A 27,152-nucleotide genomic window follows, 5' to 3' on the forward strand; every position below is an offset into this window, starting at 1 on the left:
ATTGGCTGGTAGCAGCGCGCGGTCCCGCGATATGATTGGCTAGCACTGCGTACACATACCAACAACATAGCCAATCCTGGCGCGAGGGAGGCGGGACTTGTCCGAAAAAGGGTGTGAAATAAAGCTCACCTTTCAACATCATGACAAAAGACTCGCTTAAGAAGGCAGCGAGCGACCGTTGGGTTCGTCCGCGCTCACGGCTGAGGTGAACCGGGCGGTGCTCGGGCGTGTGTACCGAGGGAGGGTCCTCCGCATGCTTCTTCACACGTGTCTCAGCTCCCGTGGAAATCACTGCAGATCCCCGGGCGTCTTCCAGCAGCAGCTGTTCACCGGTAAAGGCTCATCTTTCCCGTCCTGTAACGTTACCGGCGTCGTTACCCGCCGCAGCCTGCGCTGGTTCGAACTTAACCAGCTAGCATGTGTGTGGCTAATAACCTGGGGGGAAAAACAGCGTTTATGGGCGGGTTTGTGTGTGTCAGCGGTTGAATTCAGAAGATTCAGATGGTTAAATGATGTTAGTATAACGTTAACCTTGAGACGAACTAAGTATTCTTTTAATTGAGCTTTATTTAGTTGTAATTCTTTGCTGTGTACTTGCAGGAAAGCACCTCGAGCAACTCGAGCTGTTGTTGAACTCGAGCTGGGCTGCTAGAATGTGTGACCTTAACTGGTTGCCAAAAAGGGATTTAACAGCTTAAAGCTGTTTGCAGAGCCTTACTAAAGATTTATTTTTCATCAGACTGCGAGATTAGCTTTTCAGTGAAGGTAACAGACCAATTCTAGGTTTCAGTAAACACAAAACTTGGAAGAAATCGATTGTTTAATGTGTGTTTTAATCAGATGTTTGAGTGGAAGTGATGGACAGCTTTCTGGAGTAAACAGAGGCCTCCTTGTCCTGTCTGAGAGGATCAGTCACCTTGCTCAGAGATTTTATTTGTAGGTGTTAGAACTGCTGGTTTTGTGGGATCACAGTATTATGTTAACCCATTTCTGTCTGTAGATGAATTAAAAGATGGTTCTTCATTAAAGGGAATGGTTCTATTTAGAACCATGAGTTCTACATAGAACCCTTTCATGCTTAACCTTTTAAAATGCCAGACATATTACCTAGTAAGGTTTATTATTCAGTAACTACAGAGACTTCAATGCAAACTGATTGAGCTATTCTTAGGTTATAGAAGGGTGTAATAAAACTATTTAAGGGCCTAAAAGGTTCTTTGCATGGTGAAATCGTTCTTCAGATTGATGGACAGTGTGTTTTTCTTAGAGCCTTTTTGAAAATGGCTCTGTTTAGCACCCAAAAGCCTGACATTGTAACTATAGAGGAGCCTTTTATGGTGCTGTATAGAACCATTTTCAGAATGTCTGTATATAACCATATACAACACATTCTCCATCAGTCTGAAGAACAATTTCACCATGCAAAGAACCATTTGGGCAATAAATAAATAGAACCATTGAAGAACCACCCTGTGTTTGCCCACGAGATTAACACATACGCTGTGGAATGAACACCTACAAGGTTGGATGAACATTTACAGTACCGACTGAACACTCGCAGCGTTGAATTAAAGGGCCCGCGTCCCTTATTTTCCGATGGAATGGGCAGCGCGTGAATAAATATTGTGATTAGTAATTGCAGCTTTTTAAAAAAAACTGGTTAAGTATGTGCGAATTATAGATTGCAGTCTGTAGAAGAAGAAAAGAAGAATAAAGTGCCAGGTCAGCTGGAGTAGAACTGTTTCTCATGCCATAGCGAATTCTTCGTGAGCGGAAAGCATTAATATCCCGTATTGTGAGGTCAACGTATGACATCTGTGTGATTTTGTAAACCAAAACCAGTCGTAATTCCAGAAATGGCCATTTCCCAACCTGTCTTATCCCACAGAATTCAACAGGCTGTTTTGTTGCTATGCGTTCAAGACTGATATATGTAAATGAGCTCTGTTCTTATTGGCTGCCCTGTATTATGCCTCATTCAGAAGGCGTTCTGGGCTGAAACACTCTTTAGAACTGAACAGGCGGCACTGAACTGCTGTAGGCTGAATAGGTGGATGTATAAGATCACAAAAAATGTTACAAAACGGGCTTTTTTGCAGCTTATTTTGCATAAATGGACTATATGGACTGGGGTAAACACTTTAAGTGTTTACATACATCAGATACTTTCATTCCTGTAATCCAAAGAAGGTTTGTTTTTCCATGAAATGCGCCCTTTAACACCTATTTAACTCTATGTAATCCTGAATAAACACTGAGAGAATTCAGCACTGGAGAGTTTGCTGTGTGGTTTCAGCGTTAGGCCTAATCACCTATCAGCTATAGCCCTTTTCACACCTTTGCATACCACCTCTAGCCACACCCAACCCCCCATCTCACCTGAGGACATGACTCGGCACACGCGCAAGGTCATCAGTGACACTGCCAACCATTTCGGGGACTTTCCACTGACGTGTTTAGTTGATAGTGGTAATGGTTGTAAATATCGATCATATTCTCTGTTACTATTGTCATCATTGGTCATGCTGTTCTGTTCTGGCTGTAGGTGAGGCTGCAGCAGACGTCAGTGCGTTTTAAGGCCAAGTTCAGCTCAGCGCTGTTTGAGAATGACACGACACAAAAAGCAATAGTGCACATTCAAGTGTAAAGTTCTTACACGTGCTTCGTTAATCGATGGCGCTCGCAGAGACGAACCCTGCAAATTTAGGCCAGTAATGTTGGTCACATTGATTGGGATTGTGCTGGCGTAAGTCCACATGCTTACTTTATTTCGTTCTCGTTCTGCAGAGTGTTTTGAATCTGTTGCACAGACACATTATTATGAGTTTCCACTAGATGTGCACTACATATACAAGCATATGGCATACGGTACAAGAGTCACCTTCATTTACACTGTAAAACTCACTGCACATCTTAATGAAAGAATTAAGTGAACACAACTTAAATACTACAGGAAGTTGGAGTAACTCTGAAAAATTCAGATTAACTCAAAAATGAATGGTTGAGATAGTAAATATATCATATTTAAGCTATTTTTGAGTTAAGGTAACTTTATTTATATGCATTATATTCACTATTTTTATTCACCTTGACTTTACATGCAAATACAAACAGGCCAATCATGGTTTGTTGTTAAAGACTGTTGAAAGTTTAGTGTGGAGCCCACCTTCCCTTGTGTTGTCTACATTTTATAAACTTGTGTGACTCATGCCAATCGGTACTGATTAAAATCAGCTCAGTGCTACAGAAACTACATCTGCACTCTGGACTGAACTGTCAGCGTTTGGCGAGGTGGTCCGGAGTCAGTTGGACAAGACGTTGTTACAAATGTAATTATCATGTCTCTGCAGTGCAATGTGAAATTGTTGAAATGATAGCCAAGTTTAACCTAGCAGTGAAATTGATTTACAATATTTTATTGTATAGAGTTAGTACAGCTCAAACATGAGTGCCAAATACTCAACCCTTTTAATATCAACAAAACAAATGGCGTTGGTACAATTTACTTAAGTGTATACAGCAGTAAACATTTCGCCGCTGCCGCAAGAAAACCTTGTATTTCTGTATCCGTTTTTGTAGTTTTTCAGTTTTTTACATAACTTGAAAATGCCTGATGCCCTTTATATTGTATGTAAATTTCATGATGAACCGAGTAAAAGAAACGACTCTAAATTACTTGGTTAAAAAGTCTGGTTCCATTGACTTACATTAAAAGTAAAGTAGGTTTTTTCCTTCTCCTGTAAAGTTACCATTTTGGAGATACGAGGTTTTCGTCCGACAACAGCGATATGGTTTGTTCATGCTGATTTCAGGAAATTATTTATGGTCAAATGATTTGAGTTATTGAATTTGAGTTAATCAAACGATCATTTGAGTTGACTTAACTCATCAGGTTTTACAGTGTATTTAATTTCCAGACAAAGCAGCCGTTTAGTATGAGTTATACATTTTACAGTGTCAGGAAGAAAAGTGGAAAACATATATCTAACAAAAAAAATGACAGAAGCCTCAACATCTAAATATATTATTTCATTTTTCAGGAGTTAGTTTGTCCAGCACTTTGCCTTTATCACAGCTTCCTTTCTTTTCTGGGGTCTTGCTTTCAATTAGGGCTGAAGGATTTGGGGAAAATATCTGATTGAGATTTTCCTGACCAGTATTGCAGTTGTTTTCTGTAAATTAAATGCCAGACTTGTTGTTTTGGCCTAGAAGACCCATGTATCCACTTTTTCTTGCTTAAGGCTTGAACGTTTGAACTAAGGCTGAACGATTTGGGGAAAATATCTAATTGCGATTTTGCTCCAACTTATATTGCGATTATTTTTTATGAATTGAGATTTAGGCCTGATTTTTTTTTTTAGCCAAGAAGACCAGAATATCCACCTTTTTTGGTTGACCCCTGAATGACCAAACTGCCAGTAAGTTGTGGTTGTGATGTCACAACACATGTAAGTTTGGTTGCCTCTGATTGGTCTAACTTATCTATAGGCATTTCATACATGTTATTAGGTACAATTTCCCTGCTTAAAACTTACACACTTAAAAAATGGTTCTTAAAAGGTTCTTTAGTAAAGACAGTGGTTCTGTGTAGAACCATGAACACTCCAAGATCCATTTGCATGCTTAAAGGGTTCTTTGCATGGTGAAATGGTTCTTCAGATTGATGGAGTATGTGTTGTATAGGTTTCTATATAGCGCCAAAAAAGGTTCTTCTATTGTTACAAGCTTCACACCATAACAATAGCAGAACCCTTTTGGTGCTGTATAGAACCATATACAACACATTTTCACCATGCAAAGAACCCTTAAGCATGCAAATGGATCTTAGAGTGTTCATGGTTCTATATAGGATGACTGTCTTTACTAAAGAACCAACCTTTTAAGAACCTTGAGGAACCATCTTTTTAAGAGTGTAGGCTGTAGAAAAGATTTCTGCTCTTGCGATTTGAAAATTGAAAATAGCAGCTGTTGTGATTTGATTACTGCACTCCTTCAAAAAGATTTCAGTACAAAAATGATGAATCTTTCAGGCCTACTTTCATTTCTTTAAAGAAATCTGATTGGAATATGTTTCCACACCTTCAAACTTCAGTCTTAGGAGTTGGTTGCATGTTCTGCTTCTATTATTATTATTATTATTATTATTATTATTGTTGTTGTTGTAAATATAGAATGGACAATACATGATCAGCAGCTTTTCAACCACTCATTCTGTTAGTCGTTCTCTTCCTCTGTTTTGTGGTGGCTGGATCCCTATAATCTAGCTTGATCCCAGATTAGGGTATTATCACTTCTGCCCATCGAGCCGGACTGCCTGGCCTGGCGTGCAGTGAATGTTGGCTGTAGGAGCGTACAGGGTGGACTCTCAGCTCTGTCGGCCACTTTACCCATGGTTCCTCTGGCTAAACCTGTACCAGTTATACCACAGTTAACTCCACAGGTTTAGCAAGTCTGCTTAATTACAGTCAACAAACAGCTGAACACACCGGCCATAGGATTTGTTTAGGATTGAAATAATTGGCTCTTGTGTTTGATGAGCTCACCAGACCAGTGATATCACTCTGAGTGACCTTTTTCTCGTCTATGGGCTGTTTGTTGCTTGGACATCTAGAGTTAACATGACTTTTAGTCTGTTTGGCCTTCGTGCTGCTTCTCTAATCAATGTGTTTGGACACATGGAGGCTTCTGATGGGATCCCATTGCCACTTCATGAAAACGTTCAAAGCCATTGTAGTTTGGAACATATGGCAAAAATGTATTATGATTAGGCCCGGGCATAATCGGATATCGGTGATGATTCACAAGTAAGCCGATGACGATGCTTTGAAGGCGATAATCGCCGTGTTGGGAAAGAGACTTGGCAGAGAACTATTGAAGACTTATTTAATATTAAAGAGTTTACTATATAATATTAAATAATATGTACATTAAATGTTTTACTTCTTTAACCTCTTATTCTCCAGGCAATATTTTGGTTTGTCCTTCTGAACTTACTTGACCAAATCGTAAGGCAAATTATTCAGTAACTGCATAAATTTTTTATTTATTTATTTATTTGTTTTTTTTAAAAGTTCCCCTCAAATTAACAGAACATGTTTTATGATCACACATATTGCTATATGCTTACAATTTACTGCTGAAAGCCAAAAATCTTAGACGCTCTTTGTATTTTTGTATAAAAAATAATTTGTACAGAGCAGATCACTGAAGAGACGCCATCTGTTTATAGTTTATAGCCCAGACTTGTGGAAAAATGGGTCGACTTTCAGTAGACAAAAAAAAAAAACTGACTTCAGCTTCTTTTATTATAAGGTTTAAAATTACATCACTCATCTATTTGACTGGAAAGAAGACAGTTTCAGCTCTCAGATGACCCCCACCTTTTGAATGTAGCTTATGAAATATGAAAGTTATGAAGAATATGACGAAGTGCGTTTTGGAACCACCGGTGGTCTCAAGGAGTTGAAGAGGTTAAACTATGGTTTCAATCAGAAATCCCACCATTGTGACAATAAAAATGCAATTATTTTTAGGAGAAAATGTAAAATTTAAAATGCTATGAAAAATGATGGATACAGTGATCTGTATTCAAAGTGTCACACACTGCGCTGCAGTAAATCCAGTTAGACGGGACTAATTACGCTGTGTTTATAATGAAACATGCAGCTAGTCAGTGTTTTTAAGTGCTGGTGATGTTTACTGTATGTTCAGAAAAGCATATTGTGATATAGTGTGATATAATTGATAATAATAACACTACATATTGTCATATTTCTCAGTAAAATATTCAATATACACACATATTGCTGCACGCATATGTTTAATTTGATATTATTGCACCAAGTTATACAAAACTATTGCACTGTTTATTAAACTGGCTGTTATGTGGCTTTGCAACCATAGCCTACTGTCAGCAAACTCTATTGCAAGTATTATTAGGAAATGCCATTGTATTTTGAACATTGGTGTAGTCATTTGAATTGTATTTATATTGTCACAGTTTTATAAAAGCAGTGAGCCTCTTGTGTCTAACATCCCTAAAATGTAGTAAACCTATCATAATCTATATTGCATAACCTGTGTATTACATAAGCTATATCCACATAACCTGTTGCTTTAGTTTAGCATATTGTGTCCAGCATGTTCTGACTTACTTGGACAACCTGTTACCTCTTAAACTGAATTTCAGTTTAGGGTGTTCTGTGTTGGGTGGAGACGTCTCTCCAGTGCATGTTTTGGCCTTGGGCAGATGCTGTTCTAACTGAACAGTTCTCTGCTGCAAACAATTGGGCTGCCTTTGGTGTTTAACATTGCGATCACTTTGTAGAAAGTATTTCCTCATTGGTGCTGGACACGCAGGCCCAAAAGGCAAAAACTTGAGTTGACAAATGCCAAATGGCCGGGCCATCTGTGGTTTAGATGTATCCAAAGTACACTTTGTGACGTTTTTGAAAGGTCATTGGGTATTGTTCTCAGTGAAGGCCACGTTATCTGCACACGTTTGTTCCTGCCCTGTACAACACCATCTGATTTCAATAATGAGCTCTCCTCGTTTGCTAGGAAGGAAAGCGAACTTAGTGATATTTTAGCCAAAACTCAGTTATATATTTAGGCCAAAAATGAAATAAAGCTAATGAGAAATGGAGGCATATGACCACCACTTAGCCTCATAACTAAATCAACTAAAAATCTGTATCAAACTTTGCTTGTTAGGTGATAAACTAATAAATAAACTTGCTCATGTGATTTGGATAAAAGGACTAGCTGAGGCTTCAGGATGGCTATTAGATAGATAGATGGATGGATGTATGGATGGATGGATGGATGGAAGGAAAGAAAGAAGCGAAGAAAGAAAGAAGGAAATAAATAAATAAATAAATAACTTTATTGATCCCAAAAGGGAAATTGCAGTGTTTCAGTAGCAAGCCATCTAACTGCATATAAACTTACATGTACTATGCAGAGAATAAAAAACAGAAATAAAACTAGACATAAGTTAAAGTATAAGAGAGTAGAAATAAAATAAAAGTATATCTATTATATTTACATAGCATATGAGACATTTGTTGTATTTACATGATAGCAGGCACTGAGTGGTATGAGGTAAACTAAAAGCGCAGTGAGTTTAGACATAACTAACTAGTAGTTACAGCGGTATTACAGTGTAAAGTGTATAGTGAAAGTGTCATTACAGTGTCCATTTTTGTAGAAAACCACATAACCACATAACGCAGCTGTCGGAAGAAAACTTCGTATCTCCATTTTTGTCGTTTTTCAGTTTTTGACATAATTTGAAAATGCCTGTTACCCTTTACATTGTGTGTAAATTTCATGATGAACAGACCAAAAGAAACAGCCCAAAATGACCTGGAAAAAAGTCTGGTTCCATTGACTTACATTAAAAGTAAAGTATGTTTTTTCCTTCTCATGTAAAGTTACCATTTTGGAGATACGAGGTTTGGTTCTGACAGCAGCGATAAGCAAGTCTATTTGAGATGACACAGCAACTTGACATGGAGGCGAGTGTGCAGTGCTTTAGACATGCAGTTTGCACAGTGCTAATTGCCGTGGTAGAAAGTATTTGATTTACTATAAGAGTTTCTGTTACTTTTGCTCACATAAAAATTGGGTGGTGCCACCAAAGCTACCATGTTTTAAGTTATTTAACACATCTGGATTTAAATGTCAGAAAATAAAAACTGAAATTCAAAAGATGACTATTATTTCATAGTCATGTTTTAATCTCTAACGCAAGTGTCTTCATTGTATAGCAAAAGCAAAAGAGTTGGCAGTGCCAGTACTTTCCAAGCAGACTGCATGCTTCCAGTATTTCTTATCAGGCCTGTTACAATCATTAAATTGTAGGTGGTGGTTAATTAATTAATTAATTGATTGCTGCATAAGTAATTGTCATAATTGTTTTTTTGTTAAATGCAACTATTAAAGTGCAAGCCTAAAGTGTCCAGATTGGCTGCCTTGCTTCATAGCTGCTCGACACAGCCAGAGCTCAAATAAACAAACATTAGTCACTGCTTCCCTCTAATGGTGTTATGTAAGATCCATGACGCGTTTTCCTCTTACTTATATGAGTTTATTTTTTTCATTTTTTATTCTCTACATGTATTGTTTAATTATTTTCTCTTTTATTAGATTTCACAACACTTTGGTCAACATCTATTCTTTTGAAGGGAACCCGTGTAAGATGTGTTATCCCTAACATGGTATACACACCAAATACTATTAAAATATTGAATAAACCAAGTAAACTACTTTATTATTATAATGGACAAACCCATTTACTAGTAGATTGCCATTTTTGCTTGAGGCATCAAATGGTTGCTGTCTTATTTGTCCATTGAGGAAACAACAGCAAGCTAAATATCCGGTACATCTTCAGAAACGTGAATATTTATTCATTCATGTGACATTTCTCAAGAGAAAAGCCTTTCTGATTGTCTTATTTTCATCCAGAGTCCAGTGCAACCATATGACATCACAGTGCGATGGTTGTGGCCTACTAACAGAGAGATTTTGCCAATTTGTCATGTCTTTTTATAATAAACAACACTTTCCAAAGTATTTTAATAGTATTGGACATGTACACTGGCTTAAGCCATACAAGTCTTAACAGTCAGGGTTTTCTTGAAAGTGCACTACAAGAAAAATTACAATTGTGTGAAAACCTGATTTTTCATTGACTATTTCCTAAATGAATGTTGGCGCTGTGCTGCCCAGCTGGACTTGCAGACTCCATGGCCCGATTTAGTTGAAAAGCCTTGGTTTATAGCCTTTCTTTTGGAGATGTGCCCAGCTAACAGCTTTCCTGGCCCCAATAAAAGTATGCATCTAGTTATTCACAGTTACCTGAACAGGAGGGTGGTAGGAAATATGACAGCTGCTCTTAACAGTAATGTACACTGGGAGCTTTATTAAAGCTTACTCAGCTGAACTGTAATTTCTGCAACACATAATAAATGGTCTGAATGCCACATTGTACTCACTGTATTGCACTTTCACCTATTACATCATGTTTATCTACACACACACACACCGTGAAGGAGATTCACGTTCCATTTACCGACCTGTATGAGCCCAACACGTACACAAACACACGCACGGAGCAGGAGAGTTGCTGTTTGTCTGTCGCAGCTGTTTATCCTCATTCATTTCCTCTCTTTTGCCTTTGCCCTTCAGGAAAATGGAACACATTGCTGGATCGTTTCTCAAAATGAAGGGCTAAACAGCAGCCCCGAAGGCAGACAGACAGTGTCCGACAGCAGCATGGCGGACGGCTCTGACTCCCCTGTCCAGACGGAGACTGATGTGGTGCTTTGCAAACTGTGTCTAAGCGACTGCCCTGCGCCGGAGACCAGCAGACTGCGCTCCTGCGGCTGTGTGTTCTGCACTCAGGTAAAGACGTAATCACAGGGGTGCACTGAGGACAGCTGACAAAGTCTGTTTGACAAAGACTGACCGCAAAAGGCTGAGCACTTTCAAAGCTTTAGACAGATTTCTCCTCCAGCTTCTCAAGGACACAATACAACACACACTACTGTTTGAATGTTTGGAGTCACTTGTCGTTTTAATCATTATTATTATTGTTTTATTAATACTGTAGCAGAGATGGTGACTTAGGCCCAATCCTAATTTCTTATTTTTACCCCTAGCCCTTGTTTTCGAGTGTCACCTTGCCCCTTGGAACTGAGTTACAAGGGGTAGTGGTTGAAATCTTTCCTCTGAAATGGGACCCTCAAATAAAAAGAGCATTATTTCATTAACAGCTACTAGCGCTGCTCTGTAGGCGACCCTGCCAGTCTGCAGTGACAGCAGAGGAGGGTAAAGTTCAGCTCCTCACTGCTAAATACATTTAGGGGATCATATGTCTTCAAAGAGGGGGCAATTATTTATTATCACCCACCCCTAATTCTTCAGTGATATGAGGCTGAAGTCAGATATTCACCAGCTTCTTGTTTGAATTTTCCAGTTCCACCTTAAATGGAGCAGCAGTTACATTCTGGTGATTCAGGTGTCAGAACTGCTGGACTATTTAAGGTGGAACAGAAAAATTAGCTAGTTACCGAGACATTAACATACTATTAGCAATTTTTTTATGCTTCTTATAAAGAAAAGGACCATAATACATTGAAACAACATTAAACTAAGATAAAATAATGGTTATCATAATTTTTTGATGGAGAAAATAACTTTTCCTTAAGTAGTGTGATTTGTCAGTGCTGCTGATGCATTTACTCATATGTAAGAAATGTGATCTAACAAAGCCAAAAATTCTGAGATTTTTATTTTATGTTTGTGTCACAAACTACCTTTTAGAACAAAAAAACACATGAATAGGAATATAGTTACACATCAGTCATTTATCATTACTATGATTAAACGAACCAATAATAGGTGTCTGCAGAACTGATATTTTGATAGCTCTGTAGCACGTTTGCTCTGTAAAAACCCTGCACGAAAAGAAGTGTTGTGCATATTTTATCTAGTTATAGAAAACACTGTAGCATGCAAAAAGATCTGATTCTACACACTTAAGCTGATAGTTTTTACTGTCGTCAACAGGGATGCGCATGCGGCGCAACTCGTCTGTCTACTAATTTAAAGGAGTGGCTTTCTTTTTCTTTTTTTGGCCTGGTACTGGGCTTGAGTGTTCATGTGGTTAATTGACTTGTGACTCGACTCAGACTCAAGACTTACAGCTTGTGAGATTTCAGCCTGAAGACAAAAACACACAAACAAAACTGGTTAAATGAGGATGACCAACAATAATGCAGCAAACGTGGGGCATTGCCGTTCTCCCACAGCTCATCAGCTTCAAATAACAAGCCTTTTATTGGGTGGAGCAAAGAGCTACCTCCAGGATATCGCTGTTGTCTGAAGAAAATCTCATATCTCCAGAATGGTAACTTTACAGGAGAAGGAAAAAACATACTTTACTTTTAATGTAAGTCAATGGAATCAGACCTTTTTCCAGGTCATTTTGGGCCGTTTCTTTTGGTCTGTTCATCATGAAATATACATACAATGTAAAGAGCAACAGGCATTTTCACATTATGTCAAAAACTGAAAAACGACAAAAATGGAGATATGAGGTTTTCTTCCGACAGCAGCGATATGCAGTGTTTAAAGGAAAGAGGAAAACAACTTTAACTTGCATGTAGTTTGAATAGCAGACATGCTAGCAAGCACAGTAGCTATTATAGCTGAAGTTGCCAGCCAAACTAGCTGAAGTTTCAGTAAATCATAGATCATATTTCTGTAAAAATGAATAAATCTTCAGATGGACTAGCTATTGTGTGGCTAGCTAGCAGACCTGCTATATAAACTACAGAGCAAACAGCCATTTTAAGTTGTTTTGCCTCTTTCCTTTAAGCGCCATGTATAACGGGTGTAGTGCTTCAGTTCTGTCCTTCAGGCTTTGAAACCGTGTCAGACCTGACAGGTTTTTAGGTGGATTTTCTTTTTGTACCATGCAGTTAATAATGAGACTAAACCAAAATTCTCTGCTAGAGACTTGACACAGACTCACAGCCCAGAGACTTGAGACTTGACTCCAACGTCACTGTTCAACAGTAACTCGCACAGCGCAGATTAAAATATTGGGTACTTTTAGACATTGTATTCAACATTTCAAGTATTTTGGAGTAATTGGAACTTATTATATGATAAATAAAATACTTCAGTTATTTACTTGTAATATTTTGTGTCTACAAAATCTACCATGAGATTTTATCACCACTAGAGAAATATATCAATGAATATTAACTTTATTATAACTTTATTCTTGGTGCTAAACAACTTTCTCAGAGATGTTACAGCTCCTTTTATCATTCAGCTTCCTACAGACTATTTGAAACCTGTGATGCTAGAGTATATTATTGTTTCATTTCAAGAATATTATTGTATGATCAGCATTTATCTGAAACCAGATTGGTTTTCTGTCATTAAAAACATTGATTCTAAACTTTTCAACAGTGATCTATGGAAAAATAGATGCTGTATTGCTTCTCATGTTGAATATAAAGTGCTATACAACCCCGTTACTGAAATCTCTCCAAACGTCCTTAATTTTAGTACAGTAGTATTGTCATATTTAAATTATTTTAAGCATATGTCTTCAGCAAAATTGTTTTATACTGCTGGAAAAACATTGATTCCAAACTTTTGAACAGTCATCCCTTAATTTTTGAACAGTGCAGTATTTGCTTTATTTTTTTGTCCTTATAGAGCTTTATCAAAAATGGCTAAGCTGTTATTTATGAGCTACTCTTTAACGTCATCTTCAGTTTTCAGCTCTCACCCATAAGCACACAAACAAACTGTGGTCTGTTGTTGGTGTGCAGCAGATCCTTATCTCTGTGACTGCGGCCCAGTCGTACAAGGTCAAGAGAAATGTAGCAACCAAAGCACAATGCAACTCTGTCTCGCCTTTCAGCTCTCGCAGAGTGATCTCTTTTACACTCCTCAGTGAGCTGTAGGGCAGGACAGTCAAACGGGTTTAGCCACAGACAGCACTGAAAGGCATTGGGTGCCTTTGTTTGTTAGGATGCTTTGTTTGGGTAATGTGATAAAACTTGTTCTAGGAGAAAAGCTGGGTTTATTAATTGCAGGCTGTTACCACCTCATTGTCAGCGTGTGACAAGGATGGGGTCGTTAAAGAGAACAGTATAGTGATACCATGCTGTCTTCTGATTACAGTGTTTGCGTCAGTATGTGCAGTTAGCCATACAGGACGGGGCCGGTGCCCCCATTACCTGCCCTGACCTGGCCTGCAAACACCCAGGACCTCTACTGGACTCTGAGGTACAACACACACACACATACACACACACACACACATACACACATACTTTTGTCTTCTCATACCAAGTCAAGATGTGGTCACAAACATATCTTATTATACACCGATCAGGTGCAACATTCTGACCACCTCCTTGTTTCTACGCTCATTGTCCATTTTATCAGCTCCACTTACTACATAGGAACACTTTGTAGTTCTACAGTTACAGACTGTAGTCCATCTGTTTCTCTGATACTTTATTAGCCCCCTTTTACCCTGTTCTTCAGTGGTCAGGACTCCCATGGACCCTCACAGAGCAGGTACTATTTGGGTGGTGGATCATTCTCAGCACTGCAGTAACACTGACGTGGTGGTGGTGTGTTAGTGTGTGTTGTGCTGGTCTGAGTGGATCAGACACAGCAGTGATGCTGGAGTTTTTAAACACTGTGTCCATTCACTGTCCACTCTATTAGACACTCCTATCTTGTCAGTCCACCTTGTAGATGTAAAGCCAGAGACGATAGCTCATCTGCTGCTGCACAGTTTGTGTTGGTCATACTCTAGTCCTTCATCAGTGGTCACAGGACGCTGCCCACAGGACGCTGCCCACAGGACGCTGCCCACAGGACGCTGTTGGCTGGATATTTTTGGTTGGTGGACTATTCTCAGTCCAGCAGTGACACTGAGGTGTTTAAAAACTCCAGCAGCACTGTTGGGTGTAATCCACTCATACCAGCACAACATACACTAACACACCACCACCACATCAGTGTTACTGCAGTGCTGAGAATGATCCACCACCCAAATAGTACCTGCTCTGTGAGGGTATATATGTGTGTAAGTACTGTGTATATGTGTATAAGTACTTCTATGTAATAATAATGAGTCCCACATGCATTATATGTATGTAAGTACCTATATGTAATAATATGTCCCATATATAATGTGTCTCAGGTATGTTGCACTGTGCAAAATCAGAGACTGCTCTTTCATTTGTTACATTTCCAGTAAAAAGGCCATCAAGTACAAGTTACTCACTTTTCAGCATCAACAAAAGTAGAAAAACTACATTTAGTAGAAAATTTACACAAAAGCCTTGATAACTAAATATAATTTGTGTTTTTTTCATTAATTAGTGAGACCTACTTTCAGTTTTTCAAAGAAATTTGCAGGGAGATTTTTCCACACCTTCCAAAGTTCAGTCTCAGAAGTTGGTTGCATTTTCTGATTTCCTGATTTCTGAGTAATCCCCATTACACATTTAGATTTATCAATAAATAAAACCTTACTTCACATCTCAGATGTCCAGTTTTGATGTTCTAGTGCAAAGTTTCTTTTTTTTTCTATGTTCCTCGTCTCAGTAAGGGTTTCTTTGACGGCTCCTCACCCTTTTGACCTATAGCAGAGTTGTCTTCTCACAGTGGAAGGGTAGACGGAAACACCTGTGGATTTTCTCAGCTCTGAAGTGAGAGCGGAGCTTGATTTTTTTTTCCTATCTCTCAGAGATGAGAGTTTATCTATTTATCTGATGGTGACAGTTTTGGCAGTCTACAAGGTTTTACATGGTTGTTAGGGGTCCCATTTTCTTGTCTAGTCTTGGAAAATCCATGGGTTTTTTCACTCAGTCTTTCCATCTTATTTTGCTTTCACTTTCCCTTCTTAATTCAGGTGGATTATTTTATATTGAAGCTCTTTAGAAATATCTTCTTCAGCCATTTCAGATGTACATGAGAGACATTAGCAAAGCAGCTAAGGCGTGTTGGGATAGATGCTTGTGTGAATGTTGGAGTCTCTTTGAAGGAGAACATAATGGCTTTTGTTGGGAGGACAGCTGTAACTGGTTGATTTTAAGATTAAAAGGAGGAAGAGTTAAAGTGGCAGTCGGTGCACAAAAGTAAAAAGTGGACAAATTAAATACTGATGGATTTTTATTGTTAGTGTTGATGGCTTTTGTGTAATTTGCTGTATGTATATGGTTCCTGCTGGAAGTAATATCAATGTAAGTACCTAATATGTATTATACAACAGTTAGTTCTGGCCACGCAAGCTGATTGGTTGAGAAGCGTTCAGTTTTTTTCCCAAACACTGTATCACTCCGCTGAGACGCTGTTGCTAAGCAACGACTTTGACAGCTGTAGGTGACGCTCAAGCCATTTGAACGTTTTTACTTCTTACTTTGTGCACAAAGAGAAAATGGACACTTCTAAGATCACATTTGACCGACAGCCGATTTGGTCAGACTCTGAAGATGAGACGACACTAAATTCCCAAACTGTCGTCACCACTGAGCAGCTTTTCAGTCGGCAGCTGAGACAGAAGAACAGCTAAACAACCTGGAATCAGCCAGAAATGGACCCAACACCATTCGCCCAAACTAAATGGGCTGTAAGATGCTTTACAGACTGGCTGGAACAAAACTGACAAAACTGAGCTAAACTTGATATTGCGGCAGTTTTACGGCTCAGTCTGTACTTCAAAAGGCGAGGCTCACAGCAAACTGTGCAGCGAGTGAGCAGAGTTAGTTACTTTGATGATATATATATATATATATATATATATATATGTGTGTGTGTGTGTGTGTGTGTGTTTGTATAAAAAGTATTCATAAACAAATGTTTTTGCAACACTATATCACCATGCACTTTATTTCTTGTGCATGTCTTGGAAGTCTTGCACAATGTGAAATTTAAAAGCCCTCATTTCTTTTGCAGAAATATGAAAAAGTCATAAAATGTTTGGTTAAAGTGTGGATATTGTGTTGCCAATGCAATATAGACTCAGAAGGCCAAGAGTCTAAATCTGCTTCAGAGAAAAAATAATCACAGTCTGTAAATATGATCTTATTCTCTGCTCCGCTGCAGATCTCATGTTCTGTTTTCCTTTGCCATGGTACAGTTAATGACCTTTACAAATGGAATGAAATAGAAAGTCCGGAAAAGTAAACTGTCTTCATGAGGAGAGAGAAAGAACCTCATATTATTTATAAATGGTTAATTATTAGCCAGCGAAACGGCTTAGGTACACATATTCATGTCATAATGTGCAAAAGGCATCTGTTATGTGTGCTTTAGATAAAACATAATAGCTTCACAATCACAAGGTCCTGTTGCTTTCAAAGCCTGTGCTAAGCTGCCTGCTTCTTTTGCTGTGTCAACTGTAAACCAACACAATGACGGCTCAACAAAGCCAACAAATATCATATTATGAAGATATCATGTTTCCTTTACTAGGCCTTATGTAATGTGTGAGTTTGCTTTGTTTGCTGCAGATCTATGTTGCTCTAGCTACTGTTTGCTATAATTATATTGTTAATTTCCTTGTTCACACAGATCGCCTCTTTCGCCCCGAGTGATCAATTCGAGCTGTACAGGCGGCTCAAGTTTGAAAGAGGTATGTATGTATGTATGTGTGTCCAAATGTCTGTCCTGGGGTTGGATTCTGATTATGAGGAGCAGAATCTGCACAAACCCTTTAGTTCAGACACAAAAAAAGTGTCTGCCATTTTATCTGCTTGTTTATAACACAATTTCTGAATACTGTTGTTGGACTTTTGATTTCATCAAGCAAAGCCAAACATTCTGAGATTTTTATTTTGTTTGTGTCACCAACTTCCAACAAAATAAGTCACACATCACTCATGTTTTATTGTTATTTTTAGGCTGGCTTTACATGGTGAAACTTATTCATGCAACTACTTGCATGTTGTGAATTGCCTGCAACATAATTTCCATGCAACTTGACATTAGCCATGTTTACATGCAGCCTAATAATCCTTTAATAATCCGACTAATAGCTGGATTGGAATAGAACACGTCCATGTATACACCTCAGTCGGAATAGACTAGTCTGATTGAGGCCATTTGGAATACAATTTCTGTCCGACTGAACAAGGTGGGTAATCCTGTAAATAACTTGTTAAATAGAAGAATAATAGCCATGTAAACATCTGTATCTGGTTACATTCCCAACCAACTACTCCACTTGCTTCACCCCTGTAGAAACCTTCCCAAAATGAGGGGAGCCTGACTTGATGGGGTGGAGGTCAGGGCTGTGTGGGACCAGTGAAGTTCTTCCACCCAGCCATGCCTTTTTATGGACGCTGCTTTGTGCACTGAGTCTCAGTTATGTTGGAACATGAACCCCATACAGTTGTCCAAAATGTCTTGGTCTGCTGAAGCATTAAGATTTCCCTTCACTGGAACTAAGAGGCCTCGGCCAACCCCTGAAAAACACCCCCATGGCATTATCCCTCCTCCACCAAACTTTACGGTTGGCACAGTGCAGTCAGGCAGGTAACGTTCTCCAAACCCCGACTCGTCCATCAGGCTGCCAGATAGAGAAGCGTGATTTATCACTCCGCAGAATACATTTTCACCGCTCCAGAGTCCAGTAGCGGTGTGCTTTACACCACTCCCATCCAACACTTGGCATTGTGCCTGGTGATGTAAGGCTTGCATGCAGCTGCTCAGCCTTGGAAACCAATGCCATGAAGCTCCCGGCACACAGTTCTTCTTGTACCGCTTAGAAGGTTCGACATGGCGGAGCAGAAACTGGTCTGCAGAGGAGACAGAGTTTATGCTCTGATCTTTAAAAGAAGGCGGCAGGACGGACGTCCAGCTTATGTGTCTCAGAACTCAACGTCTTCCTCTCGCCACTTCCTTAATACATGTGAAGTGTGTTTTTCTGGCATAGTTTTAAAGCAATTAAAACACAAGTGTGCCATCGGAAAACTCATCTCACTCTGACTGGACCTCTCGTGATGCTGGTTGTCATGGTAACATCTACACTAAGTGGTGCGCTACGCGTGCGTGTCATTTTGGGTCAGATTACTTGTAGTAGGCATGTAAACAGAGATTTTCATCAGATTGTTGAGTAGAGTGAGATACAAACACTTCAGTCTTAATCTTTTTTGGGAAGTCCTGTGATTAGTCCAGGCCATAACAGTAGTCCACGCTGATGGAGACGAAAGCAAGAATGAGCTTCTGTATGTATTGTTGGGACACCAAACCTCTGATTCTGGCTGTATAGTAAACCGCACCTAACTGCTCGGCATCCACACGAGCACTGGCATACCGCTGCTGTTGGAAGAAAACCTTGTATCTCCAAAATGGTAATTTTACAAGAGAAGGAAGAAACCTACTTTACTTTTAATGCAAGTCAATGGAACCAGACTTTTTTCTAAGTAATTTTGGGCTGTTTCTTTTAGTCCATTCATCATGAAATTTACACATAATATAAAGAACAACAGGCATTTTCAAATTATGTCAAAAACCGAAAAAGGACAAAAATGGAGATAGCTGCAACGATATATAAATAAAAAGTTTCAGATATCGTCATCAGCCCAGAATGCCCCATATCAGTTTATTCCTAGTTGTAACACAAATGCTGTATATTCCAGAGAGCTGAAAGTAAGAAGTGCATGTTTAGTAGTCTAATAAAGCAGAAAATCCAACAGAAAATGAGAAAATCCAACACATGACAGACTTTACATGCCTAGTAAAGTTTAAAACCATTGCCTCATTCTAACCATAATCCCTTAAAAATGATTTTGCCATTTTCAACTTTCACAAGTTTTTTTTACATTTTTGGCAATTAGAAATCTGTTAGTAAATAGTTAGTAAATAACTGTTTTCTTTGTGCTATCACATAAAAAGTGCTCTTGTTAGGATTGCAGGCCAAGCTTCAATGTACAAGCAAAACCATCTGGGCGAACCAACTCTGTGGTCGTAGTCTGGTAGCCAAATTGAACGTCATACTTCGCATTATGTAATTAGCAAAATACCACAGAGAGCAAAGGACAATGAGCTTATTCAGAGTTGCAAAGCTGAGGTATTTCCCTGAACCACCAGTTCTGTCTGCCAGTCCCAAAGCTCTCCCAGCATGCTTGATCTCCTCTGGCCAGTGAGACAGAGAGCAGAGAGCTAATGCAGGACAGGCCAGCTAATGCTGGTCACAGTTTGGGAGGTCCAGAATGTGTCTGACATACATACAGTTGTGACATAGTTTGAAAATGATGTCGCTATCAGTGAATGAAATCAAGCAGGGCCAGTTAGTGTTTTATGCTGTACTAGCTTTTAACCCTGTTAGCATTTATGATCGAATGGACTCCCAAGCAAGCAATACAGTCATGTAAAAAAGAAAGTCCACCCCATGAAAAGTTTAGACTTTTTCAACATATTTGGACATACAGATCATCAGATTAGACATCCAATCTGTATGTCCAATCTGTATTGCTAACATTTAGCAAATGATACTTACAATTGGCGCACCTGATCAAGAGCTAATGAATAGAACACTATTTAAAAAATCAGTGTGTCCCAATTCAGGGGCTGGATCCTTCGAAGGACATGGTCTACGAAGGCGTGTCCTTCGAAGGCTGCTTAGACCCGTAAAGGCTGAACTGAAATGAGACGGTCTGCCCTATGGCGGATTTTCTGTTTGCCTCACAGCACCGCTGTTTCCGGCCTTACCATTGCGCCACGAAACGTGAAAAAGTTCTTTTAAAGTGTTTATTTTTTCATCCATCAGACTGGCAGATAGAGAAGTGTGATTCATCACACCACAGAATGTGTTTCCACTGCTCCAGAGTCCAGTAGCGGCATGCTTTACTCCAGTCCATCCAACACTTGGCATTGTGTTTGGTGATGTAAGGCTTGCATGCAGGTGCTCGTCCATGGAATCCCAAGCCATGAAGCTCTAGGCACACGGTTTTTGTGCTGATGTTGATGCCAGAGGAGGTTTGAACTCTGCAGTTATTGATCAGCAGAGCGTTGGGGACTCAGTGACTCCACTCTGTAACTTTACATGGTCTGTCACTTCGTGACTGAGTTGCTGTGGTTCTTAAACACTTCCACTTTTCAATAATACCACTCACAGTTTATCATGCAATGTCTGAAAGGAAGAAATTTCACAAACTGACTTGTTGTAACTGTGGCATCCTATTACAGCACCATGCTTGAATTCAGTGAGCTCTTTAGAACGACCCATTCTTTCACAAGTGTTTGTAAAGGCACTCTGCATGGCTAGGTGCTTCATTTTATACACATGTGGCAATGGGACTGAACAAAACACCTGAATTCAATGATTAAGAGGTGTGTCCCAGTACTTTTGTGATGTAAATAGACATATACACAGAAACACACAGCTGCTTATCCTTCTGGGTTGCTGAGGGTTCATTGGGTGGAAGGCAGTACAGGAAATGTGTTTGTGTGTGTGTGTCTATGTGTATATATATATAGTTGGGAATCCCCCTTATGAAAATAAACAAATATAGACATGAAATTCAGCTACTGATTCCACCCCAAAGCTCCTAGCACCTTCAAGATACACCATCAAAGGCTGGGGTTTTCTAGTCTTTAAACCAACAAATCTTGCTCTACACACTACTATAGCACCACTTTATGATGCAGTTAGGTATGTTTACAACAGATGTAGCAATGGTTACATTTAGGGGAATGACATTTTAAAACTCCTTTAAATGTATAACTGTAAATAAGCATTTGTAAGTATTTGTGGTTTCTGTATCTCCCTCAGGAGTTCAGCTGGACCCCAGTAAAGCTTGGTGTCCAGTGTTGGACTGTCAGGCAGTATGCAGTGTGATGCCCAGTGCTGAAGGCAGAGCTGTGCCGGTGCCCTGCCCTGCCTGCCACACAGTCTTCTGCTGCAGCTGCAGAGAACCATGGGAGGACAGACATACCTGCTCTCAGCAGCAGCCTCTAGTGGTATCCCCGGCCAGTGATAGGTCAGTGAGGCAAATATTATTTAAAATTTAATCAGAACTGAAAAAAACAACACTTTGATTGTTCATTTAAACATGTTTTGTGGTATGGGTATTCACTATTCGACCTTTTCAATTAGTGCCATCAATACAAGTCAGTCTTTATTAATAGATTATAGGTTATAGAACTCAAAAGAGGTGGGCAATATGATATTTCATTGTTATTGTGATAATAGGAACATATCGTGAATATCGTCAGTATTTAAAGCAAACTGACCAAGGGCAGGTTTCATTACAAAGAGAGCATAATTAGTCCTGTTTATATGGATTTGGTGCAGCGGAGTATGTAAAACATTATAATTAAAACATTGTTTTTAAGACACTACTGACACTACTAGTGCATTAAATGAGAATATTGTGTATCGTGAAAATGTCTTCAAGTATTGTGATTGTACATTTTTGTCATATTGCCATTAAAAATACCCTTTAATGTCTCATAATTAAACGACTTAAGTGATTTCACACTTTTGAATGGTTGAGTAGACTAGTGAACGTATGCATAACAAGCTTTGTTGTCTGCTCAATACAGTGGTCAGCCCAGCCCTGACTTGGAAGCAACCATCAAGCAGTGCCCCAAGTGTGGAGTCTACATCGAGCGTAACCAGGGCTGCGCACAAATGCTGTGCAAGAGCTGCAAACACACCTTCTGCTGGTACTGCCTGCAGAATCTAGATGTGAGTGTGCCTCTTCCATTGCATCCTAAAAGGTTTGAATATGTAAAAACTGTGGCGTCCTAATCCATGAACCTGCTGGTGTTTTGCAGGGGGATATTTTCCTGAGACACTATGACAAAGGACCATGCCGTAATAAGCTGGGACATTCCAGAGCTTCTGTCATGTGGAACAGGACACAGGTACACCTTGCACCTTTGGGAAGTTGGGGGAGGGGTCCATGTTAGCTTTATATATATATATATATATATATACAGAGATTTCTCCAAATTGCTTGAATCTTTTAATGATATTACGTACCATAGACGATGAAATCCCCAAGTTCTTTGCTATTTTACGTTAAGAAAAATGATTCCTTGATCATTGGACTATTTTCCATGCACGTCTTTCACAGTGGTGAACCCCTCCTCATCGTCTACTTCTGAAAGCCTCTGAGATGCTCTTTTTATACCCAGTCACGTTACTCACCTGTTGCCAGTTAACCTAATTATCTGTGAGATGTTTCAACAGGTGTTTTTAGCATTACACAACTTTACCAGACTTTTTTGCCACTGTCCCAGCTCTTTTAAAACATGTTACTGGCATCAAATTCAAAACAGGCAGATATTTTCAACATTTGAAATTTTGTCTTTGTACTATTCTCAACTAAATATAGTGTTTAGATGGTTTGCATATCATTGCATTCTGTTTTTACTTACATTTCACAAAGCATCCCAACTTTTTTGGAACAGGGTTGCATATAAATGAATTAATAGTAAATAAATGCTCCAGAAATTCTGAGATGCCGCCTGCTCAGATCTGTGTCTAAAACTGAGCTACTGTCATATTTATACTGTGGAGAATTTTCTTGGGGGTGCCTTATTGTACGCCATGCCTGTAAAGTATTGCAGGGAAACACTGCGAGCCCTGATGTTTGAGGGTAGCTGACATAACACTAAGCTAATGTGCCATTTTAATTCCCACGCTTAAGGTAGATCGCCAGCTATTTCACTCTCTTAAATTAAGTTAATTGCTTTTAGTAGAATCCTGCAACAGGTGGCTAATACAGGCAGGAGGCAGCGTCCAGCTACACTACAAACAGTGGTGTAGCAAACCTTTATAACAAGCACCGTTGAGTGTTGGCTGGGACTTCGAGCTGCGGAGAGCAGGTCACTTTGTGTGAGGAGGCGGAAAGGCGAGTAGATGACGTATACATATTGCTAACTCTGATTGGTACTTTGGCAGATTTGATGTCACCTACGTCTAATTTAGTCCCGCCCAGCTCTAATCAAACTGAAAAAAACAGTTGAAAAAGTAATTTCAAAAATCCTTCTTTCTTTCTTTCTTTCTTTCTCTCTTTCTTTCTCAGCCAGTTCAGTAAAACATCACAAAAATGACAGATAATCAAAAAAATCATGTAAATGAGTAGACAGGGGCTTTAAAGAGCACTGACCAGCTGCATGTTTCGTTACATAGAGAGCATCATTATCTGCTTATCTGTTTTGGTGCAGTGTGGTTTGTGAATCATTGACTAAAAAACATTAATAGTAGTTTTTAAATGTGGTCTTGTTTGCCTGTTCCAACTTATCTAGCCTCAAATATCTAAATACCTAAATATCATGTATCAGTAAAAGTATCGTGATGCTAAATTTTTGCCATATCGCCCACCCTTAACTATAAGCTTCCATTACTTGTTGGCCACATTAGCTGTGTGGCTTCAGTGCAACACTAAACAATCAGTCTTTAGACATTAAACATATCTTGTCTGATTGACTACATTTAGGATAAAGTGGGAAAATTGTGTGTCAATTTAAATTTGGGCCCAACCATCAGTAAGTTTCGTAAAGAGATGTGTGAGATGAATTGTGATTTATGTACATCTCATAATTTTGGCCACCCTAACCTCCAGCTCTGTGTTCTGGGCAGGTGGCAGGCATCCTGGTGGGGGTCACCATCATCGTGCTGGTGACATCACCTCTGCTTCTGCTGGCCTCTCCGTGCATCCTGTGCTGCGTGTGCAAGCCCTGCCACAGGAAGAAAGGAGAGAAAAAGAAGAAGAAGAAGAAGATGACAAAAGAGCAGAAGCCACCAGATTCAGTAGCGTAACCTACGTTTTAAACCACGACTCTTACAGGCAGTGCTGTATCGTCTGCCCTCTATCGCCATCTACTGTACTGTACCGCTATTACATGCCAAAAGCGCGTTGTGGTTGAGTAGCCTATCAGTGCAAGCTGGATGTGGGGCTGGAGCCGCATGTTGGGCAGTGTTAATATTTAGCTCCGCCCTTAATATTCCATAAATGGAAGTGGGAACTTAACTACATGTCGAACAGAACTGTCTCTTAATTTAAAGATTCTTTGTTTTACAGAAGCTGGAGACTGTTGGCTTGCAGTGAACTGTACGGATTTACTTTGACTGCTGCCATTGCTCCATTCTACGCTGCACATGTGCACTTTCTTAGCCAATCAGACGTAGTGGTTTAGTGTGCATGTCAGATTGAACCTGTGTCCACTCTGTGTGGGACTAACTGTTGATTCAACCATTTTTAGTGGTGTCCTAATGTACTACTACTACTACTAATGATGATAATAATATTAATAATAATAATTCTTATTTATTTAAGTCTCTTTCCAAATCAACAACAGAAACAGTGAAGAACTTAGAATGTAGGTGATGATTCTGAGTCCTTAGTGTTTCCCAGAATGCAAACCAATCTGACAGCAAATAAATACAATTGTATTGCAAAGGATTGGGTGCTCCTGGTCAAATTACATGTTTTGTTGATTTTCTAGGTGGAAATAAGTTTCACATCCTCTACAGAGAACACACTTCTCCACACTTTCATGCACAATTACTGTTTTTTTTGCTGAATTTAACGTATTGGAGCAACCTATAACATGAACTGTGGCCTCTGCAAAAGTTGTGGCACATTTTACATAATAAATACAGTTTAAGCACTACAGTTTGCAGGAAATGCCATTTTAAAGTAGGTTCCCTGTAGACTGTGTACTTATTCTCACTTACAAAATCAACAACCGATCTCCAATCTTGTCGCTGTCCAAAGAAAACCAAGTATTGCCAAAATAGTAACTTTACAGGAGAGACTAAAACATTCTCACCTTTCAGTGTAAAGTAATATAAAGAGATTTTATTCTAAGTGATCTTAGAGCATTTCTATTTGTCCATTCATCATGAAATTTTCACACAGCGTAAAGGACAGTTGATGTGTTGAAATGATGTAGAAAAATAAAAATAAACAAAAAATAGAGATACATTGTTTTCTTTGGACAGTGACTTAATGGCAGTTGGCTTACTGCTATTCTACTGACGCAGTTTGATTAGGCAACAAGTTTTCTGGACGGGTTGTATATTTGAATGTTCCAGTAAATCTAGGCCCTGATCAAGTCACTCATTTTCCTTCCATAGGTAATTCACTCCAAGGGAAACTAGAGAAGATTTGGGACACAACTGTAGGCTCGTCAAATAATCCAGCCAATATCTTTTTATAGCCAATAGAAATTTCTGAGTATCGTTTCTCAGTAGCTCCGTCTGTTTATGCCCAATTAAATTTGTCATAGTATAACGTCAGTCATGCTAAATACTGAAGATATTGAGTAGTTTTTGAGGCTCTGCTCTTCTTTGTGTCCACTGACTTGTTAACGCTTGATTACAGGTAGGCAGTGGGGCTAAACATTTGATCTTGCCTAATTCTTCATATTAAAAAGATTGACTGGGTTAAACGTTCACTCAATTTCAGTATTGAACAGGGCTCAACATTTGACTCCACCCACATTCAGCTTGCACAGAGGGGTATTTGGGCCGGGTTGCCGGGCGCTAAAGTGCCTCATGTCCAGCGCCTGGTGTTTGCTGGGTTTCTTTTGCCTTCCATCGTATTATGCAAAAAATTCTTTATTTAATATATAACAGAAAAAGGGACATGCGAGTGACCCTTTCTCGGCCAATGCAAACTATATCTTAACGTTGTGTTCATGGAAGCTGCACCGTGTATGGTGTTTTAAATGAGAAAATGGCAGGGCTGTAGCAGTAACCAGTATATACACAATGCAAACTCTGCTACAGATTTGATTGTTTTTCGGGGGTTCCAGACCAAAGGCTATGATTGATGTTTTTGTTTTGGTGTATTATAATGTATGTACATAGTGTGTCGTACGAATGTGGATGCTGTCTCGTGTTTTTACATTTCTGTTGATTTGTTTTTGTTTTTTTTTGCACATCAGATATTTTGTATTACATCATTACAATAAAACGAATGAGGTACTGAACAGTAAATTGTGCGTTAGGCCAGATTCTGTTCTCAGAAAGACTCATTGAGAGTAAATTTAACTGCATATTCAGTTTTTATTGAGAGATTACAAAAAAATACAGTAAATAAAATTAATAAATTCTTTTGATTTTACAAAATTTCTGCATAATTAAATAGTTAAGATATAAAGCAAGTCACTGAGAGTGGCGTATTATGAAATCACCCGTTCTGTAGAAACAATTCTAGCATCGGAATTGTTCACAGTGGTGGTGATGGGAACCAGACGTCAGAAGAGTTCAATGACTCTAAAAGTAACGATGCAGAACGTTATTACATTAAAACAACAAATACAAATAGGTTGCCTGATGCCGGAGACACTTTAATGATAGATCTGAGATAGGATTTTGTCTAAAATGTATTTTAAATTGTAAAATTCTTAAAACTTAATTTCAAAATCTTAAAAGTTTTTTTGTTTGTTTTTTTTTTTTAATTTACCACTGTTTTACCATTATTAACATTACATATTAAAACTCAGAGGACAAGTGTGGATTCACTGGACATTTTGCACAGCAAATAAAATGGTTACATTAGCACTGTAGTTGGGACACCTGGTTCCTTTCACCACCACTGTAAAGAGACTGGAGTCTGTCACTTCCTCTACAAGAC

The 27,152-nt window shown here is 39.0% G+C and overlaps 1 protein-coding gene across 2 annotated transcripts; it reads left to right on the forward strand.

Annotated features, from left to right (window-relative positions):
* Positions 1 to 144: 144 nt before the first annotated feature.
* Positions 145 to 26,879, forward strand: rnf144b (ring finger protein 144B). Of its 2 annotated transcripts, XM_036558297.1 has the most exons (8): positions 145 to 332; positions 10,195 to 10,410; positions 13,714 to 13,818; positions 17,125 to 17,185; positions 21,329 to 21,536; positions 22,102 to 22,246; positions 22,336 to 22,425; positions 24,149 to 26,878. In XM_036558297.1, exons 2-8 carry the CDS (start codon positions 10,282 to 10,284, stop codon positions 24,326 to 24,328), a joined length of 918 nt encoding a protein of 305 aa, XP_036414190.1. In that variant the 5' UTR covers positions 145 to 332; positions 10,195 to 10,281; the 3' UTR covers positions 24,329 to 26,878. The 2 variants fall into 2 exon arrangements, with proteins under 2 accessions (XP_036414190.1, XP_036414189.1); XM_036558296.1 differs by lacking the exon at positions 145 to 332 and having other exon boundaries at positions 9,885 to 10,410; positions 24,149 to 26,879.
* The last annotated feature ends 273 nt before the right edge of the window (positions 26,880 to 27,152 follow it).

This window comes from Colossoma macropomum, unplaced genomic scaffold, assembly GCF_904425465.1.
Source record: "Colossoma macropomum unplaced genomic scaffold, Colossoma_macropomum, whole genome shotgun sequence".
NCBI lineage: Eukaryota > Metazoa > Chordata > Actinopteri > Characiformes > Serrasalmidae > Colossoma > Colossoma macropomum.